The sequence below is a fragment of the Berkeleyomyces rouxiae genome (assembly GCF_048999995.1).
Source record: "Berkeleyomyces rouxiae strain 22BRR77 chromosome Unknown BrBRR77_ptg000002l, whole genome shotgun sequence".
NCBI lineage: Eukaryota > Fungi > Ascomycota > Sordariomycetes > Microascales > Ceratocystidaceae > Berkeleyomyces > Berkeleyomyces rouxiae.
In genome coordinates this window covers 2114793-2137118 of record NW_027396492.1, presented here as the reverse complement: position 1 = coordinate 2137118, position 22326 = coordinate 2114793, and the positions used below count along the sequence as shown (strand labels likewise).

Sequence of the window (22326 nt, the reverse complement as noted above, 5' to 3'; positions counted from 1 at the left end):
TATATCATGGTTGCCAAGGATGTTGTGTGAGAACAATGCAGCGAGCCCTCTCCAAACTTAACAAGGCACCGTTAGATCCGTGCATTTGTTCCAGGGGCTTTCTTGTCTGGTGTGCATGTATACACATTTTGAAGTTCCCGCAAAGTCCATGATAACAAACCGAACTGCTTGTATAGGGTGCAACTCGTTAAGCAACCCAAATCCACTTTAATGTAGCAATCCTTCTTGTTCCTCGCGCACAGAGGCTTTGGTCAGTGGGAGACAAATGAAGGTGAAGAGAAGATTCGTTTGTCCAACAGGGTGGAGGAGGAAGGGAGTGTGTATGTATTATACGAGTATGTACTCAGGGGTGTGTCCGAGGATAGAAGTAGAAAGAACAAAAGCATGTTTTCAGTTTCATGGTCATATATGGCAGGCCAAAGGGTCCAAAACAGCAAGACTGAGAAAAGGAAAAACAGGGAAAATAGTAGAGTAGTATCAAGGAAACAAACTAGACCGGATTTCCTCGACCAATATCAATGCCAGGCCGAAAAGGACAGCCCGCACGCATGACTTGCCATGGTTATGTCTACTTGCATACTTGTATCCGATGATCATTGTTTAGCTCAGCGAGCCTAGGCCGAGTAGGGACACTCATGGATGTTTCATTGTCGACATCATCATCGCGCGCGCGGGAGAACAACAGGCAGGGTTGTATTATATGCTGGCCAGTCTTTAGCACACAGACGTTTAGGGACCCGGCGACGCCATTCCCAATCGAGAAGAACGAGCTTAGGTTTTACTGGGTGTTCAGACTTCATCAGAGATCTAACTGATAGAGAAGGGGGGCCCCTTGCATATTGGAGTGCTGGGTGTTCCTGGATTTCGGAAGTGGGGGGACTCGGAGTCTGCCATGATGGGCGACAAGCCACCGGTATCAAGTCATGAACATTTGATGCGGGGTCGCCTGTTCAGTGACCAAGTTGTCAAAGAAAGCTAGTTACATAGCTACAAGTATGTTGAGACAATTGTAGGCTTCCTCGGTAGACTTCTCCTCCCTGGGCTTGCTGACATGGTCTGGAAGCTCTCATTTCGTCACGAGTCCAAGACTCTTTACGTCAATCTTTTCAGCTACTAGTGGGAATAAAATTTCATGCGCAAATTCATCCAACTCTAATGTCAGTACTATATGACAGTTTAACTATTGATGGCCATGTTTCTATACGGCTGCTTCATCGTCTATCTCGTCTTGACGGTTTTCAGTTCATGCACAACACAATGTGGCGGAAGTGCGGAGCAATATAACTGCTGTACTATAGCTACGTGCTTTATATCTACACATGTAGTCGGAAGTTTGTTTAATGGGTCGAGTTTCATGGCGGATATGATCTGCCGCGGACTTTGTGTGCCACGGGAAAGGCAATCTCACCTTCCACCCGTGAACACACATGTAGAATGTGATTCGGACTTTTCTCGCACCCTGCTATCTGGTACTCGGGAACAGTGGAAGAGCCAGAGAGCACAGTGCCTCGCCAATAGCGAATATGGGATACTCAGTTCGGCGTAGTTCACTGTATTGTAGTCCGTGCCTCTCGTCTTTAGTCCTCACTGTCGTATTATTTGGAAAGAGAAAAAAAGAAAATGATGTGAAATAAGAGGGTGCTACGAGACGAGACAACATGAAAAGAGGAATGAACCGTCGTGAAGTATTCCGAAGACCGATATCGCGTATGCGAGCGACAGTGCTCATGCACACCGGCCTACCAAGACTCCATGGAAGCATCTAGATGCAGGCCAAGAGCAACAAGCGGTTTCACGCGGTACGCCAGGGTTTCTCGAGTACATGTAAGTACATACATACATACATACATACATACAGATGTAGTACCAAGTCATGCTCTCGGGCTCCATTATCACAACACGCCCACCATTAAGTCACATGACTGTTTTTTGTGGGCTTTGTTGGCGTGGGCGGGGACCTGGCAGTTAGGACACATCTCTCACATGCTATACTGCAAAATACAGCTGATGAAAATCTATCCATTCTTTGGGATGTGTGTTTCACAGCAGCACAACCAACAATAAGTAACGGGGCGACACCATGATAGTAGAGTGCCACTAGCATCCAGCACAATCACCATCGCTCGTCAGCTTGGTGGCCAGATGATGAGAATAAAGTGTGTGGGGTCTCAACCGTGACTCAAGCTGCGCATTCTGGGTGGGGTTTGAGCTTGAAGCTGAACTCATGGACTGCGCCGAAAAGGGCGACATGGAGACGTCACATTAACGTTGCGAGGCTCAAATATCGCGGTGGCCTGGAAAATTATGATATCGCCAGTACTTTGGTTAGTTCCTCATTGACTTTTCTCCTCATCTCTTTGTGTTACGCTTCTTCATCAAGCCCTACCTTTGACGATACACAAGGCCTCACTTATCACTTCGTCGTCGACGCATCCTTTGTTTAGAATCTTGCAACGTGGTTCAAGGAACCAGTCACGAAAAGAAAAGAAAGCCGTTGAAATCCGACGCTGTGAAAGGCTCACCCTCCCCCACGCCCAAGCCAAAAGAAATACAGATAATCTCCCAGATGAACATGATTCCCTTGTCTCTTCGCACGGCCGCTCAGTGGACCGGCAGCTGGCCCCTAGTCTCCCTTGCCTCCATGCCCGTCGCACTGCTAGCCGCACCGGGCCGTGCAATTGTTGAGTGCGGGAAGCTATGGCCACTTGTCCGGCTAGTGGTTTATGCAGCAACACTCAATAACCGCATGAGCAATGGGGTGCCGCAGTACAAGCAGACCTTCAAACGCTCTCGCCAGGTCTCGTGGCTACTGCCTCTGCATGTGGCCCACGGCGTATTGCAGCTGGTCATGTTTGAGCTGCGTCGCATGGGTCTGGTCGCCCCCGGCACGGTGTCACTGGCGGAGGCGGTGGCCTGTATGTTCTGGGGCTGGGGTGGCTTGCTCCTAGTGAAGCCTCTGCGGCGAGGACACCCACCAACCTCACGGCCGTCCTATCAATTCATTGCAGTGGCACGCCCGGCACTCGAGTTGTGGTCGTGGTACACGAAAGATCCACGGCCATATCTGGCATCCATGGCCTTTCTGGACACTTTTATGTGGGTTCGAGTGCAACTCAAACTCTGCATTGTTTTTGGCATTACCAATAGCTCCTTGGCATATGCTCTGGCGTTGCCGCTATCGGCTGTCATTTCCCTATGGGTTTGGGGCTTCAAGTTCGCCATACTTTCGCCTGGTATCGGTGTGCCATTCTTCATGCTGGTCAACTGGCTTGTCAGTCGTTTTGCAAGACAGAGGTTTGGTCAGCACTCGAAACTAAGCATGGGGCAAAGACCCTGGTTATTCGGTGATGTCCTCCTCTGGGGTCTACTACGACTGGGGTTCGCTGACCTAGAGGTTCTGCGGCTTCTAGCTCACCAGAATTCGCCGGAGTACACTGGGTCGGTGATGGACGATTATGGCTATGTACCCAAGACGTTGGTTTCAGGTGTTCCTATCACCACCAACAATCGATATTTTTCAACACAGACGTCTTTGGATCCGAAGTAGGAGACACCACTGCTACACTGATGGTAGATGAACTGGGTATTATGAGGGTTAGCCAGGGTATCTACGGGCTTTACCAACAACTAGGGCTCAGCTTTACTCTTTTTTTTTTTTTTCTGATTGAACCTTTGCTTTCTTGTCAACCCTGGTCTTTGTTTCCCTTGACTTTTTTTATTTGTCCAAATATGTCCACACCGCCATAATAAGCCGGACAATTCCGAACATTCAGCTGTCACCAACCCTCACCGAAAATGGCTAAGCTATGTTGTCTCCATGCAGAGTCCAGGACATATCCTTTACGTTTTCAACTAAACGACTCGGAAAACAACCCAAGGATCTACGGATCAAAAGAAGATTCCAAGTACTTTGTGAGATGAGTGAGAATGCGCGGGGGAACATTTACTTGAACTTGACAGACTTTTGCACTCTCTTTGCTTGTAGACTTTTACCATACACGTACATACTAGTCAACACCCTCCATGAGAACTCGGCGATCCTGACCTGCCCTGTCGGACATTCTGCCGAGCTGTCTCGATAAGTTGTCATAGCTGACGTGGAGATAACTAAAGTATGTGTGTACCTGCAAAAATACCAGGTCCTGGATTCTTTCATGTCTTTACATATTGTAGTAGTTGATTGGAAAATGGGCTAGCTAGTATCCAGAGTCTCCTTACCCGGCAACTGATTGTCTCTGTTCTAGTGTTTAGCGTGGCCGCTGGTCTGCGGCTTCATATTTACAGATTGCAATTCTAAAATCCCCACGAAAGACAGGAAGAAACGCTCGCTGAACCATGAAGAAATAAGGAATTAAAAAAGAAATCATGACTTTTCCTGGCCTAGTGAGTATGTTCCATAGTGGCTTCTTGAGCACATCTTAGCAAGTGTGCTAACAGAGTAGTTTAACCGTCCACCTCTTGCGGGTTTAGCCCCTCCAATTAGATAGTTGGTTCTCCAAGCTAAACAAACTCACGGGTATCGGGGGCTGCGCATGCAGCATGAAAAGACAAGATCTCAAGTCTTTTTAGAGCCATGGGGAGCGACAGCCACAGCCAGCGCCGGACCCGAACCAGAGCCCCGGCTAAGACTAGGGCAGAGAATGTTCTGTGTGTCTGTCTCCCTTGCCAGCCCTTCTGGTTCCAGCCCGCCGGAACCCATTTTCCAGCTATACTGAAAACTGGTTTGTGTTATCAAACATTTGGCATCTCCTATGTTTCTTTCACACTGGATCAGGGGAATATAGGGTGATAAGGTGATTGAACTGGTGTTGGATAGGGTTAGTCTGGAAAGCTTAATCATCATGTAGTTGGGAATCCATACTTGGGTTTCACCTTGATTTGATCATGTATTCAAGTAACTAACTACATCTAGTTATTAACCCCTCGTCTTTCCTTTTGTATAGTTATTGCCCTTCAACTAGCTATAGAAATTAGAACAAAACTCTCCTTGTTCTTACACCTTATCCTTCACCTCCCGCTCTGGGTAGTGTCTTACTAACATCACAAGACCGTTCTCTCACAACAAACTAGACTTGCTAGTTCTGGCTGCTGTATTGGTATGAGGCGGTATCATTACGATGTATTGGGTCTACTTCCCGCGATAGTGTTCTGGAACCTGACCAGAAGGCCAGCCTGAGAGACTATTAGCAAAAGTTTTGCTGGTCTAGCTCCTTATTTGCTACCTGTGACTCTTGTGACTGGAATTCGTAAAGCCAGCCAGTTATGGACGAGCCAATCGGCGGCATAATGTCACCAAAACAGGATGTCATTGAGGGTTACAACAAATCAGACCATGTCATGTCATATTTGTGCCGGGCATTACTACTACGTGCGTATGTGTGTGTGTACTTATCGATAGTTCTACCGGTGTCATGTTATCTTATCACGCAACTCTTCTTACTGTTTGGCTATCTATTTACTTGTACAATGATGTGCTGCTCTGCATGAACTGGTTTCAATAGTGCAGTCAAGATAGAGGGATATGGCCGGTCTCTATGGGCCTCAAGGGTTCTTCTTCTGTCCAACTAGATCCAAGGAAAAGGCCGGCCGGCCGGCCGGCCGTAGTGCTGGACCATCCTTGTAGTCTGTAGTCAGGTTTGTATGGCATAGTTGCTAATGGCATGGAACCCATGAGTTTATCTAGGTCTGCCATGAGGAGACTGGAGAGCTATGTACATAGATGGAGTCAATCCCAGGACAAGGCTAGTATACCTTGTCTGAATGTTTAGATAACTAACTAACGAAGGAACAGTCCTCTTCTCTTGTTGCGGGTTTTCATCCCATGCTAGTGCCCCAAGTCCAAGGCACTTCTCGGAATGTGGCGAGAGCACAGACGTTAGGGTTACCACCATAAGCACCCCTCTGTTCCATACAAGAATAGAGCATAAAAACAAAGTCCAAGCTTGAGAACTATGCCTGTGCCGCATAAGGCAACATTTCTCCGGCGCACAAACAATGCATAGCGGATGCACAAAGCAGCCTTGACATGTGTGTATGGACAGGTATATATACAGCAGTTGTTTTGTGCATAGGCAATGGATAGTAGCCGAAGCAGAAGCAGAAGCAGAAACAGGAACAACTACGGACTACCGGGAAAATACGGCCAGGCTCTCTCCATCTCCCCCCCCCCTGAACGGCCTCTGTTCTCAAGCCGATTCTCAACACTAGCAACTGACTGCCAGTGCATGAAGTCAAGACAAGAGGCCGCCTTCAATATTGCCTTGTAGTCCTTAATGAATTATGATTGCCATGCTTCCTTCTGCTCCTCAAATCCTTTAAGCCGATATAGTCTGTAGTGCACACATAATCATACACAGCCATTCCTCTTGGCCTTCTAAGGCTGGGAGTGGGAGGCAGGAAGAGGCGAAAGAGTGGTGCATTATGAAGGGAGATGAAAGACTCCTTCAGCACAATAGCCACAATTGTGAGCTTGGTGGCCAGACCCTGTTTGGCCAGACCAGGAACTCGGCAGATATACCCTGAAAAGTTTCACTGGGTCCTCGTATCAGAGCCAGAGGGGAGTGGGTCGTCCACATAACGGAGGAGGAGATAGAAGGAAGCGCAAGAGGAGCGGGCTTAAGATGACAGCGGGCGTAGATTTGAGTTTTGGTGAGCTAAGGTTGACAACGGTACAATAAGATGTCGTCATGTGGATGTTGTGCATAATAAAGGACTTTTGAAAGACTCCTGGACTGGAGAACCGGGAAACTGTATTCATTGTTGAGAGAAGGCGAGAGGGTGGCAGGAAAAAGGCCTCAGGTGCGAGGCTGCTCCCTGTGGGAGAGACCGATAGAGCTTGCTTGCACAGAAATATTGTTCCTCGTCGTCGACAAGGACCATACAGGCTCTTGGTGGAAAGCCATTTTTGCCTGTATGGACTGGACTCTATACAATGGGGGTTAGTACTGATGTTCACGCGTATACATACGGCTAGTTGTAGATAGTTAACTACAAGTAACTAACTGTAGCTCTGCCATGTTCTCTTTTTTGCACAGGTGGAAGAAACAAAATCACAGCAAAGAGATATTCCCCTACCTCCAGCAGAGAACATCCAGAAAGCGATGTGAATACTTTACGCATGCCAGTGTTCGCGGCCGACGTTCGGTTGACTTTGGACTCACACTTTGTCTTGGCTTGACTGCGCCGTAAGATAGGACGTAAAATATTCCTTTGTTGGCTTGTGCTAAAAGCTCCCGCGCTGAAAAAGCAGGCCAAAAAATCTAGGGAGGGGTTTCCAAGAAATCCAAGCCATGCAACAAGTTGAGACGTCTATAGTGGCCGTCACATATAACAACAACACAAAATTGAAACACTGGCTGTTGCTACCATTCTGGGCAGCACTTAGGATGTCGGCCGCGACTATTCCTGTTTAGGTCTGGTCGCAGGCTTAGCGCGAGCGTGGTCAGTGGTCTCCTTGATTTCAGGTAGGCCTACCCTACTCTGCAAGTAGTTCTCCCAGTACTGCTCGCATCATGTCATACGGGGTGTTGTTTGTGACGAACCCTCGAAGAAATGAAACCCTTTTTTTCTTTTCTTTTCTTTCCGTCTTGGTGTGATAGCACTACAGATCAGACTCCCTTTTCCACGAGCTCGGTTCTGCAGGTCACCCGAAAACATGGGGATGGGTCTGCCGGTCTCGCACAGAAAAAGCATTACCCGGTGTTCCGGATACCGGCAGCCTCAAAAATCTGATTGACTAGACGCCAGAAATACCCATTACCTGAGAAGGGGGAACGGTGATGCAACTCATGCCCTGGGACTTGACCACGGAATGTCTTGTTGCCCGTGTTTGATGTACATACAAGAGCTTATCAGACCGGCTGCAGGTTCGTCGGATTTCCAGGAGGACGGCAGAGATAAGAAGAGAACAGGACGCAAAGACCAAGAAAACCACAGCGCCATGCACGTCAACAGTCAACATGTCAATGTCGCAGACAGCATTGACGGTGCCGTGCGGCTTTGGTGCTGTGTCTGTGGCAGAAGGCATGAAGGGTTGTAAGCGGCCCATCACAGTCTGAGCCTTTGACACCGTTTCAAACACCATTCTCTATCAAGAGATTGTCAAAGTCGTGCCGCGACTGCACTACAAATCAACTGTTGACGGAGCCCACATGTAGAAACACGAACCTCTGGTTGGTGGCTCGGGGAGCATTCTTCTTGACATGTTCAGTCTCCGCAAATCAAACTACCGGCATGCAACAGTCCCGTCTGCCGCTATTAGCCCATGTATAGGTGGCCGGAACTTCCTTCGCTAGTCCCTTTGGTGTCAGGGAAGTGGGCAATATACATGTAACTACACAAAAATGTTTTATGATACCGCATTTTTGTGATGACGATAATGATAATGATGATAGCTATGGTCAGTATACTCCTATACGTCTCTATATCTATACAGAAAACTTCCGCAGCACCAGCGCCGCCGGGAAACACCATAAACAAGGTCAAATCAAGGCTAAGCTAGAATCAAAAAGGCAAGCAAAAATTAGGACATAATTATTGAGCAGATGCGAAGCTTCTACAAGCCCGCGCGGGTACATCCTTCCACAGATAGCCGGTAGGCAGTGCGGCTTACTATGAAGCCGGAGATTCTCTTGCTTGATTCCTTTCGGTATAGTCAGTATGTGCGTGCCTGGCAAGAATCGAAGCACCACAGTGCACAGAGGTGAAGAGAAAGCAGAGCGGCGTGCAGGGAAGCGAGTCAGCCCGTGGTCTCGTGGAGAGGGCTTGGGTAAGTGCCAGGGGCCTTGGAGAGCCCGCCACAAGTGCTGTCACTGGGGGGGGGGAGCTTGCTATGCTATCCGTATTTAGCACCATTTCCAAGCAGGGGATGAAAACAACGGGGGAAGGGGGGGGGAGGGGTTTCTGTAGAGCGGAGTGGGTGGCCAAACCAAATCAGTACAAGCCAAATGTTCTCCCGATTCTTAACTTGCCAAGCAGAGACAACAAAAAGACCTCTTTTGCTACTAACTAACTACCAAAAAATGACCCTTTGTCTTCCTTGAGGCAGTCGGCCTAGATTTTCAGTAATTCAGTATACATCTAGTAGAACCACGGATAGATCGGCGCATTGCAGGAACCCCAACGCGGCAGATCTCATAAAACATTACCAGTACAGAGCCGTCTAGACCAGATCTGCCCTCGCACATGCTCGTAGGACATGTACTACTTGTTCAGTTTAAGCACGCTCTCGTTCTGGCGTGATGGCGGTTCAAGTCGCGGGAGGCACAGCACGCGCCATGTATTTGAGCAAGGAAAATTGCCTGATACCGGTGGCGGAAGATAAAGGGCGGCGGCCATGAAGAATTGTGTTTCACGGCTAACAAACAGTGACCTTGAGAGCAAAGCCTAGTTTTCTTTTGTTGGCCCGGCCTGCACGCAGCCCGCTCCCCACCATGTCCTCCGTCGGTCGTCTGTTTTTGGCTTAGCGCAGTGTTACTTTTCAGGGTCTCCTTCCCCATGCAGCTGGTTGACTAACAAGTCCACTTGCCAGGCCCCGAGGCTAGGTATCACGCACATACTGGCGAAGGCGCCATTGGTTCCTTGTTGCTTGGCCTCTCGCCTATGGCACAGATATGCTTGGATTGGTGTGTATGCTGGCCCCATGTACCGCATAGCCTGTTCTTCTTTTTCCCTTTTTTTTTTTTCTTTTCTTTTTTATATGCCCATCCTAGTCAGATCAGTACCAAGCCTAGTCCCAGTGATTCCCACATCAGCCAGGCTCACAGCAGCATTCCCTGCGTCCCACACTCCGTAGGAACCGATAAAACGGGTCCAAAGAAGAGAAGAAGGCCACTATGCTTGTCTGCACCAGTACATACGCTACCTGGGATCCTCCTCGTCTTTGTCTTGTGGCCAGCCTCTTGCATCAGGGGTGCTGTCTATGTTCTAGTTAGTTGATGGCGTGAAACCTACTAGTATGGAGCAACAACAACACTATGTTCTTAAAGGCCAAGGGTTTGCACTCTTGTCCAATTACAGGGCTTGCGCTTACCCAGAGACCTGGATTGGGCGCCCGCTTACGCCTTGTCCAAGGTGTAGGACTTGTAAATCTGTGCTATATAGCACGCAGTGTTAGCCGTAAAAGACAATCGCAGGGCCTAGACTAGATGAGATTACTGCGGACTTAACGGCGCTAACTATGTACCACGAGGAAAGGGGGAGTTTTGTGGCAAGCAGAATTTAGCATCTGCGAGTTTAGATGTCATTTTGGCCGCACCACACCTAACAAGCTTGTGTGCAAGCGCAAGCAATGATGAACGATCTTATCAGTGGTATGTATGCCTTCTGGTCTATGTGTAATTGTACCAGACCTGCCAAGAACGGTCCCTACACGGCCGCTGGCTCGGATAACAACACCATGTAAGTTCCGAGTAGGAGCAAAATCAGTAACGCTGAGTGACCATCGTTCCAGACGGCAAGGTGGTTGTTTTCTCGCCCGGCCACACATGTCTTCCCCCCTGCGTTGCTTTTTATGGACCGCAACGGCCATGTCGGCGACAATCGCAATATATCCAGGACCCTCAAGGCTTCTCTATTCTACAGTATGCAGGCCCTCCTCGTGGGCGACAGAGCCTGGTTCCATGATCAAAAACATGGGCTGTCCGTGTGTTTCTTGACCAGCCGTGTCCCATGTCAGTTGCTGAGTTGCCATGTCGAGTTTGTGGGGTTGTGCCAGCTACCACGCCTCATACCTGCGGTCTACCCAAGTTCTAGGCGAGCATTATCGTTCGATAATCGCCCCTTGGCCCTTGTCTATAGTTGTCTCTAGCCCACGTAATAAGCCTCGAGCACACAGAACACTGACAAGGAACGGTCGCTCGATCAGGGCCCTTGTGTCTCTACCCTTGACGAGTCTTGCTTGATCAATATGTTTGCACTTGTCGCAAGCGTGACCTTCTGGTACTTGCACACAGCCAGGGTTCTCCACTGCAGCAACAAGTTAGAGAAAAGGTAAAAAGGCCTGTAGGACCTCTTGGACGGCATGTACATCTCGGTAATGTTTCATGGTGCACTGGTACATGTTTTCTGGCAATCATTACGTCTTTGTATCTAGCCGTGTTGCCGGCTTGCTTCGTCATTCGGGTGGCAACAGCCGACCAGATCGGGCAACAGCTGGCAAGGACTCGACTAGACTCGACCGGACTCGATCAGACTCGAGCTCCTTCTCGTTGTCATGACAAGGTGCCTTCCTTTCTTTTAGCCAAGACAGAACTTGCCTAACCAGTTATTCGTTCTATAAATCTTGCTCGTGGGCACAAAAATCACTAACCCAATCCTTAGCACACTTTCATTATGTTTCAAGCAAGCAGCATTTGTGGCTTTCTTCTGTTCCAGTCAAGACAACGAAATTACAGGATCCCAGGAGAATAATTGAAGAATTCCCCACGCCTTGAAACTTGTCCACCAAAGCAAGAGCCCGCCCTTTTCCTGCTATCAAGACCACGATGGAAAAGTATGGCGAAAACGGCTGCCAAGACTTCCAAACATTCCATGTCTCAGCCATAACAGGCCAAGAAGGTCAAGGAGAAAACAACAGAATGTGAAAAGAACGATTGTAGAACAAATCTTGAAGTCTTGGAAGCACTAATGAGACAACAACGAGTCTTCGACCATAGGCAATTTCCGACACGTTTTAGAAGACCTATTCTTGGATACATTCGATATCGTGTACCAAAGTTTGCATGTTTCTTGTTTTTTTTCTACATTTTTCTTTTGCTACTTGTCCTCATCCGTTTTTTTCCTAGTCCCAGATCATGTAATTCAATAATATTCTCCGTACCGAAACTCGATATGTTCTCAGAGAGGTGAGGGGAGAATAATGGCCATTTATCAAAGGTGAGCCACCATATAAGGCGGTCAAGTGCAAGTAGACGATGTGGGTAGGGTGGGGGTGCAAAACCACAGCCCAAGTTCCCTTGCCAACATGTGTGGTGTGGACTTTTGTATCAGATGAAGACTGACGAGTTTATCTATAATGTTTTTTAGAAGCATCTCAACAAGAGCGCTGTTGAAGCGTTCTTCCCCCTATAGACAAGGTTTAATGTTGATCTTCTAGTGTATCTGATCTTCAGTCTCCTTTTGTAAGTGAGAAAACAGGTCTATTACCCTTCTCTATTGAACGAGCAGAGGTTCCAGGAAAAGAGCACTCTTGCTAAACACTGGACTCCCCTGCTTGAATAGGTCAAGGGACTATAGTAGTGGAGGCAAATGTTCACGGAGCATAGCCAACTGAATCCAATGCTGGTTTCATGTTGCAAAAAGGCAAACATATTGAGAAACTTGTTAGAGACAAGAACTTTATTGTAGAGCTAGATAACAAAACCAATGATTACGTTTCAACTTTATGACTTCGGTGCATTTCTGTATTGAGCTTTTCAGATGCGCCATGGCTGCCATTAATGTTTGGCAAAGCTTCGCCATATGCTCAGACCGTAGCTCTTTTTACCTTCGCCATTTTGGCTCGAGCTTCACACCGACCTGCCCTACTTAACAATGACGTGCCCACTGCTTCTGGTTTCTTCACAGTAACCACACCACACATATCCCCAGCGTGTCTTGACAAGCCAGGGAAACCCTGAGCCCTGAGGCTAGCCCTCCTAGCCGAAATAGCTGCCACTGATAAAGAGTGCAAGGCGGTGTAAATTTTGGCCCATGTTGAAAGACATCGTCTTATGATTGGCCGATGCACAGCATTGAGTGGCTGGATAACGGCCAACAGCTAATATGTGGTGGGTATACAATAGCAAAGACGCGTCTTGATAGTGTCCAAAACAAATGCTGCTCTGGCGCCCGCAGGCTAACCAAAGAGAAAGTCTGGCTCTGAGGATGCAGGTTTGCTTAGCCTTACAAGGATGTGGCCAAGCAGAATGGGTGTGATTAAAACACTGTCTGTACAAAATTCAAGGAAGTCTCATATTTCTCTACGTCCATTCTCGGCATGCCTTGCCGAATGTTTCCTGTCGTGGTCCGAACGCACCGAAAGCCAGCAGAAGACGCACAAGATGAGCCGGAAAATCCTGTTTCATACAATGCACTGTATGGGGAGGGTGTTCTATTTGGATGGCCATCATGAGACACGCAGCCCCGGAAAAACCAATGGAAGCAGTTTAAGGGCTGCACGCCAGCTTTGTCACAAGAGGCGCATGTGCAGACGCACTGCAGACATTGTTCGTATGCATTGCGTTATCTATTGTGTGAGCTGTCTCCATACATGTGCCATGCGGGGCTGGATGAACTATACCAGGCCAAACTATGGGAGGGGCTGCGACGAAACTGCAAGGAAACAGGGATCATAGGGTATACCTGATTGCTATAGCAGCCAGCGTGAGGGACAGAGGCCTCGCTTTGGAGACGGCGAATATACATGTGTTTACATACATCCATACGTAACCAACGGTATATAACAGAGTGTTGTAAGATCACAGCTTCGACAGCCGGCCCAGACCAATCTACGTCTACATTTCTTCGTATGCCTCTTTCTCGTTGTTAGAGGAGTAACTACATTGGATCTAGGGACAGATCTTACCTGATCAGTACACAAGTTTTGTTTATAGTTAACCTGCAACAGAAGAATCGCAATGTAACCCTACCAGAGACTTTTGGGATAGCCATTGCTCAGGTTGGACGTTTTTCTTTTACCGTTCTCCTGCAATCGCGTGCAGTTGTGTTTGTGCTTGCATATCTGAGCGGACCTGGTACTAAATAGGCCGAATTGATCCCTCCAGTGAAGGGGAATGAGAAAAGTAAGACTCAATTAAGAACGGCGCGCTCGGGCGTTGTCCTTTTTTGTGCTCGTGCTTTATGCTTTCTTTTTTCTTTCCCTTCCTTCACAAGACTTTGATGTTCTTTGTCTTCCTCCGCACATTGTCTAGCACGCGGGCTCACGGGCTCACTGAGTTTTTCTGTTCCTTGTCAAGTCACCTCCCAGTAAATCAATGCACATGCAGACAAAAAACGTTGTCGTTTTTATGCCGGGCCTATGTGCACGTCGTGATATAGTAGCCGATTCCTGTGTTTATACACAAAGGAAAAGAGATCTGTGCTAGCACTTGCAGCCAGACAGCCACGCCGTGAAGCCTTTGAATTATAATCCCCCCAAATGCGCCAGACTATACTTGCGCTGGGTCAAATTATGCCGAGAATTTATGTATGTATGTACATACACAGGGCCTGTCGTATTGGCTTAGAAAAGATGCAAGTCCCAGGAACACGATCCATACAGGCGAGAGTGTTGACTTGGTTAACTTATTGTGGTTCAACTTTTGTGCTTGAAGCCTCCGATCCTGTACGTCACATAACAGCCATTATTCGCCTTTATTACAGGATGTCGAGTCCATCAGAGGGGAGAACACTAGGTCATAGCTCTTGTATACCCTGTGCTCAATTCAATGTATAAGCCACAATTCATCCATAACATAGCCTACTAGGCCTTGTCAAACGCAATAATCAGGCCTAAAAACAAAGGGGGCCAGCATAATATTTGTGATTGAAGGATTATGTACTAGCAAATAAAGCCTGGGTGGCAAAGGAGGAGATAATTCCCAGTTTTATTATGTTCCTGGATACGAAATGAAATAGGAATGTGCATAGATGGCTTAGGAGGCGTTCACTATTCTTTAGCTTCATCTTGTGCCAAACGCGAACCCAGTGAACAAGTAGCAGATGTGGTGTTCATGACTTTTGTATAAAATGTGTGTTTTATGTCCCTAGCAGCTATTCTGCTAGATTCATTTATCGAGATAATGACATACACTCCGCTTTTTCAGACCAGCGGTCTGATATGCAGCAGACAGAAAACAAACAAGACAAGTCGATGTATAGCTTGCGAGTACATAGATATGTGGGCGGTGGCGGTATGGCACTATCTCGCCCTGAACCAAGTTCGGCCGAGTCTCCAATTCGCAGGAGCAGATTGTCGTCTTCACAAGACCTACAGAAGCATATGTATATGTAAGTATACAGACCAGATAGAGGCTACATGCTAGTTAGTACATGGCAAAGTGAGAGATTATTTGGAGACTAACCAGTTCTATGCAAGTAGTCAATATCGTTGACTCGTTAGGGCAAGCTTTTGTCTATAATATACCTCTTGCGTGCTATAGTGCATGGCATTTTTCTGGCCTATCTGGGCCTGATTGAGCCAGTTGTGGAGGGAAAGGAAGCATGTGTATTTGTATTATATACAAGGACTCACTACATATTATTCATTCAGGGTATCTGTCGCCTTACCTTGGCTTTCTTGGGACAAATCGCCGTCTGAATACACCATAGCTATAGAGGTCATCATCAACTTGCTAGCGTTTTTGTTTTCTCGATCGGGAGCTTCATTATGCCAAGACCCCGGACTCACTTGAACCATCTTGTTTTGCTTTATACCCGTGAACAAACTTCCCGTCGATAGTTCAACCGCCACGAATCCATCGCAATCCACCTCCAACTCACTAATTGCTTTGCACGGAGATGATTTCCTCTCTGTCCCAACAAGGCAGATATATACGGCGTCTCTTGAATGCCAAGCAGGTGCTAGCAATACTGATATAGCGCAGAAGAAATCACCTTTTGCTAGTATTGATGGCGTGTCTTTGTGGATGCAATTGAGAGTGTGAGACAGCAGAAGGCAAAAAAAAAAACAAAGGTCGGTAATTCTTCTGATGCATCTTTGTGATAAACTTGTAGCTTCCCCGGAGAACAACAAGTGCAAGACGTGAGAACTATCAGTCGCGGCTTCTGCAAGTATGTAGTGCAATGCGGGTCGTGATTAGATGGTGGATGTGCACTCCTACTACCGGGCTTGGGGACTTTTTTTTATTCAGAGCGACGACAGATCACAACGTCGTCATCTGACTACAGAAGAAGTCCCAACGTGCAGATGCTTAAGATGAGAGAATAAAAAAAGAAAAAGAAAAAGACTTTTAATCAGCACATTGACATCGCCATTACCGTCATCTCTCAGTTCTGCCCTGTCCCTCTCCCACGCCTTTCCTTCTGTATCGCTTCTATTGGTTTATCGTGTTCTAGCGAGCGGCATTCGTAGATTGCGCGCTATGCAAGGGGAAACATCGAAAGCAGTGCCCTTTTTCATATGTTTTTTGTTCATAGCTCTCAGACCTCACTTCTACTTGCATGTAGTCTTGATTGATTACGGTTGGGCCGGCCATTTCGCAGGCTCTTTATTATCCGAATCGTCCAAGTTAAGTGGGAACTAAAAAAGGCTACTGTAATTCTGCGTGTACAAACCCTCACGGAGAAATACTGCAGACTTCATGCGTAATATCAAGTATGGGCTACTTAATTTCGTTTGGGAGAATAGACTGCTACTCTGTTAGCAGAAGCCTAATCGAAGACCTTTTCCCGGCAAGCGGCCAAGTAAGGGAGAAGAAACATAATGAGACAGGTTCATGCAAAAGGAGAATCGTCAAGTAGAAGAAGAAACTGCAGAGGTTGCTTGTGCGAGGACTGATGCGCCTAGCCAACGCGCAGCCCGGTAACTGTTGTGCATATGTAATGTATGTATGTATCCATATGTATGTACGACGGCAATCATCATGCTTTTTTCTTTTGAGACATAGGGCTGTCACCACCTTGAAGCCGAAAAAGTATGGTGTGACAACACAGGGCCAATTACGATAACGGACGACGTCCTAGTCCTAGCTATCGAACACACCCATGGTCTTGGGCTTTTATTCATCTTCACTTGAAGATTTTGGTGCTGTCGTAGGGTTGACATGACGATTCTCAATAGTTCTCCACCCCACCATCTTTTCGATGCTAGCTACTGTTTTTTTCAATTGCACGTATACACGAATAGTAAACAAAATTTGGGCTATGAAGGTTTGACTAGGAGAAAAAAAACTATGCCTTGTTTGTTCGTGTCTGTTCTCCGCTTCACGGCAAACCAACTGCCGCAAGTGTCCAGCCCAGTCAGGCCTGCTTTTTGATTATGTATCAATCTGCTAGAAAAAGCCTACAGAGTTCATTAGTATTTGTAGAAGCCAAAGCGTTCAGCTGGAACGCATGAGCACTTGGTTTCTAAACACAAGAAGAAAGGAACAAAGAAAGTCTATAACTACAACAAAGTTGGAAAGGCGACGAGAAAGACAAGAACTAGAGACAGCCGAGCAAAAGTAGAACAGACTCTGCAGAACAGACTTAGGGCCGCACGGCTTTGCGCAAAATGGTGCACTTGGAGGTAAACACGGAGCAGCTGGTTTGGTTAGGACAAAATGGTTGAGTAAGGAAGAGGGCAATTTGCGTTCAGTTAGCATCGTAGGCAATACAGAATTATTGCTTGTGGACTCAGTTAGTATTGCTACAAAAGTTGCAGAAAGTCAAGGCCCTAGAAACACCTGGCTAGGCCTAATATGTACTAGGGGACAAGGGAGAGAGTATGAAGCCAGTGCTTTTCTGGGTTGGTTTTCTTCTTTTCTTCTTCGTGACGATTCGACCGGAGAGCCCAGCCGGGCTGGGCTGAAAAACGAGTCGAGGTCAGTGAATTCATCTTCCAAGATCCGGCACTAGGAGACTTAGTGTTGTTTTGAAGCTATGTAGACACTGATGTTCATTTGAGGGGGGATGGAGATGGGAAAAGAGGAAGAGTAGGAAGATGAGAACTATACTTTCCCGCGCTTCTTTATTGCCTCTGTCCCTTCAGCTTGTCGCTATATTTCTTCAATCCAAATCCCACGTATCAGAGACACTGGAGATGCGACGAAACGAGCTGGATAGACGGTATAAACTACTTTAGTGGCAGCAAGTCGAAGGACAGAAGAAAGGACGACTTGGCAGGAAACAAGACCTACAACAAAAATATTGTCTTCAAGAAGCTCCACTTGCAATAGTTAGACACTGTATCGGAAGCGTACTATTTGGTTTGATGATATCTTCTACTCATTTCCCTATTGTTTCGTACTTTGCTTTCCATTCCTTCCTGAGCTTTGCGTGACTCTGATTTTCTTGTGTTTCTGTCTAGATATTGAGTTCTAGGTGTCTACACAGCAAAATGCACGTACCCTCAAGGTAAAACGTATACAATGGCAAGGCTATCACGGATGTGCCGATTCACTCCCCAATATTTCTGTTTCCGAGAGAACTCGAGCACTTTCCCTATGAGCTCGAGTCCTAGACTCGAGAACTTGCCGCTATCCGGAGGGCGGCTGTCCTATGTGAACCAGCTGATGATATTTAGTAGCTAAGTATGATGCGCTAATGGATTCGCTGCTTCATCTCAAAGTAAGGGTCGAGCTATATTATCGACTTGGAGTCTCCCAGTTCCGTTTTCAACATTTGATTCTGTTCGGTATCAAAAAAGGACATGGGATGGGATTTAGCGGCTTAAGCACTTCGATGCTGGCGCCATTTATCTACCAACTGAGGGTTATATGGAGGGGACAACATGATGGACATGAATTACAACAACACACCTAGTCATCCTAGTCTCTGTTGTGGGCAACACGTTTTCAACATCGTGGCCACTTTTTCTCGCGTAAGAAGAGAAGGAGACTTGATGTTCTTGGCCTGGCTGTGTTGAGAAGAGGAGAATAAAACTGTAGAGCAAGAACAATCTATAGGCTCAGCCATCCATCCTGGTATTGGAATTGCCTCTCACTTTCGCCTTGCTTGCCCTCACAAGTTCTCGTGAGTATCGATTCAAGATCCATGTATGTATGTACATACATACGTAGTTACATGCTTACTTACATATGGTTTTTAGCCCTACGCCGCCCTTGTATCTGGGTATGTATGTATGTACATGCATACACCTCGATTCACCCCAACGGCCGGTTTTATGGGAATGTCCAATACTGCACATGGGAAAAAAAGTATATTAAGCGATCAAGAAGTGAAAAGGAAAGATAAAATGCAGACAATTAAGCGGGCTAGGTAGTTATATCCTTGTCCATATATTATACCTTGCCATGTCGGTATGTGTATCCAGCCATACTTCCTTGTAGCAGCTGCTCGAGTGATAAAAGAAATAAGAGGTATTTCCAAAGGATCAAATTAATGGCACACCCCCCCGTGCGATAGCCAACTTCCATGTAAGTAGAAGAAGTGGGCGTGTGTGTGTGTGTGTGTGTGGAAGAGGGGCATATTCGTTGCAGAGGAAAGCGAGCAAGAGAAGAGCACCACCCATCCCATATACTTATACCTCAAGACTTCCTGTCTCGACCCAGGAAAGAGTTTCTTGTTAGCCCAGCCTCACCACCATCACCTCTCTCTGTTTCTATATATCTAGAGCATCCGCTTCTTCTTTTTTTTCTGTTCTCAGTCCATGATCTAGTTGAACTATTCATTTCTCATCAAGACATTTCATTAGTCTCTCTTTTAACATCAATACCTACCTGTGCTCACCTGTTCATACACACTCCTCTACAGTCATTTTCAGATATAATTTGTATATATCTAGTTTACTTCCCTTCGACTCCATCCTTCTCCACTCCATTGGCATACATCCAATTATCCATTCCTGCTCTCTATCTGTGTCTGTATACGCACATCAAGGCCTATAGCCACAGCATTACCTGATACCGCACCTGAGCCAAACATTTGGGTCTCGCTTTAGTCACCCCACATCTCATTACATCTTTTACTCTTTCCTCCCCCAATCACTATCAAAATGGAACTTATGGAGCTTGTCGAGAACGAGCCCACTGCTCGCCCCTTCCAGTGCGACTGGGCTAACTGCAACAAGGTAAGCCAAACTTGATGACCTCGCTGGTCACTGAACCATCAGTCTAACATTTGGGTAGTTCTTCAACCGCAAATCAGACCTTCAGCGCCACTACCGGATACACACCAACGAGCGTCCCTACTCATGCATGACGCCCGGCTGTGGAAAGAGCTTCATCCAGAGAAGTGCTCTGACTGTGCATATTCGCACTCACACTGGCGAGAAGCCCCATCAGTGCCAGCATGTTGGCTGCGGCAAGCGTTTCTCTGACTCTTCCTCTCTGGCTCGTCATCGCCGCATCCACACTGGCAAGCGCCCTTACAAATGCTCTCACGAGGGTTGCCTTAAGAGGTATGTTATGCACAATACATTGACTTTCACTTGCTTTATTTGCTGACTCTTTGTTTTAGCTTCTGCCGCAAGACCACAATGGTCAAGCACCAACGCCGTTCTCACCAGCGTGGCCTGCTTCCCAACGAAATGTTAGATGACTGCACTTCCGAGTCCGACAGTGGCGAGTCTCCTTCAACTCCCAAGAACTCCGCCATGCAGTGGTCTACTTCTGGCATGATTCCCAATGCCATGGGTAACCAGATGCTTCACCGCGCCCAACCCTACGCCAGCTTTGGCTCCCAGATGCCTACCTACAACATCACCAGCGCCTATACCGCCCCCGGCGCACCTCAGCAGCCCCGCGAGTTTGATACGACTCCCGGCCAATCTGGTACTGCTATGCCCATGGTCCACCGTAGCACAAGCATGCCCTACTACGTCACTGAGCAAGCCAACCCTGGTGTCGCTACCATGAACGCTGCTATGCCCCAGTACCAGATCCCTCGCGGCCACCCTGTCGACCGCCTTGATATCCCGGCTTACCCCCAGGCGACTGTTATGAGCTCTCCCACTGGTTACATGAGCGCTCCCGTCCGCTCCGCCGGTCCTCAGGATTCCGGATTCTACAACCATCCCGCCCAGGCTACCTACACCCTGCACAGCGCGTCGCCCGTCGACCACGCTGCCCACCACCAGGCTACCTACCACCCGCAACAGGCTATCCCTTCACCCCAGCCCGTTCCATCGCACGGTTCTCAACCTCACTCGCCCGTGGCTCCCCAAGAGCAGCAGTTCCACAAGCAACAGCAGCAGCAACAGGCCCCTACTCCTCAGTCCGAAGCCGACCAATGGTATCACTTCTCGCAGCCTGTGGCTGTAGACGTGACGCCTATCGACCAGATTCCCGCATATGGTTCTTCGGTATACGACCCCTGGGGCCCTAAGATTGAGTTCGCCACGGATCCATCGCTACAGATGCCCAGCGAGCGCATCGCCAACATGTGAAAGCAAAAACACATGCCCTACTCTCTTCACCATGTCTTTTTTAGCTTGCGTATTTGCTTTCTCTGCTGTTTGTTTGTCTGTCTATCTGTGCTTGAACTTGATCAGTACCAAACGATACCCCACGTTTCTTGTTTGTTCTTTGGCGTTTTTTCCTGTCTCCATTTCTCCATTAGCCATTTGATACGGCATTGGTGGCACTGGCGTTCTTAGAGGAATTATCCGTGTACCACTACTTTCATTATTGCTGGTTCTTCATTTTCCCGACCTTTCTTTCTCATTAGCACCCGGTTGCTGCATTTTTCTATATTGTTCTCTGACGACTGCTGGCTTTGAACGGTCATTTATTGCGTCATTATCCGCATCTTCATATTTTCTCCTTTTTATTTTTTTTCTATTGGCTTTTTAGCTCATGGCGGGTGTTTTTTTCTTTTGCTTTTTGGTGGTTTTACGTCTGTTACCCTGTTTTCCTTCTGCCCTAATAATTTCCGGTCTTGTGGCTTTTAGCCGTCTATATTCTCTTGTATTCTTTTCATTCTGTGTTTGCATTTATTGACCTGGAGAGGCCCTGGAGGATGATCTGAAGGATATACGATTTTATTGTTCCCAATGCTATTGAGAGTTAGTCCTGTACTTTTTGCACTTTTGTCTTATCTAGCCATCGACATGTTTTAACATGTCGATATAATGCACATGACATCCATCATACATACCTTTTTTTTTTTTTTTTTTTGCCTCCGACTGTAATCTCTGTTTGTGTAGTTTGTATATGAATACTGTAGATGTTCTCTAATCGGTTAGTATGGAAATTGTATTGCTTGTGTGTCGTTGATAGTGGATGGTGGTACAGAGAGCTACTGTTGGTGGTAGGTTCCTATTTGGTGGTGGTGCCTCGAGATGCCAAGCTGAGCAGTCGTTGTTTTGACTCGCGACAGCTGGTGGCAGCTGTCGCCAGCTAGCAAAAGCGCCCTGTGACTCCTCACGTGATATTTTTTAGGAGACCATTATAATCGTGAAGCGGGCTTTGTTCTGGCCGTGCTGTTCAATCTTAGAAGGCTGCGGAAGGCTGCAGAACAACAGGCTTTATAGCGGCATTCTTTTCCTCCAGCTTCTCCTCCTTTTTTTCTTTTGCCACCTAAGAATTGTTTTCTTTATCCACGAGCAGCCGTTAGTCGCTGACATTTCCTGCGCGCAGTTGCAACCCGCCTCCACCCTTTTACGGCTGGCTGTCCCTCTTCCGGGGTTGTCCTTGGTACATTCTTGTGCCTATATGCTCTAGCTTC

General features: G+C 47.3%; 2 protein-coding genes across 2 annotated transcripts; both read left to right on the top strand.

Annotated features, from left to right (window-relative positions):
* Positions 1 to 2572: 2572 nt before the first annotated feature.
* BROUX77_002133 (uncharacterized protein) lies at positions 2573 to 3547 on the top strand (the record flags this gene model as incomplete). Its single annotated transcript, XM_073746640.1, has 1 exon — positions 2573 to 3547. One exon carries the CDS (start codon positions 2573 to 2575, stop codon positions 3545 to 3547), a length of 975 nt encoding a protein of 324 aa, XP_073607215.1.
* A 16107-nt stretch (positions 3548 to 19654) lies between these two features.
* On the top strand, positions 19655 to 21046 carry BROUX77_002132 (uncharacterized protein; the record flags this gene model as incomplete). Its single annotated transcript, XM_073746639.1, has 3 exons — positions 19655 to 19729; positions 19788 to 20059; positions 20119 to 21046. The coding sequence occupies 3 exons, from the start codon at positions 19655 to 19657 to the stop codon at positions 21044 to 21046; spliced, it is 1275 nt and encodes a 424-aa protein (XP_073607214.1).
* Between the last annotated feature and the right edge of the window lie 1280 nt (positions 21047 to 22326).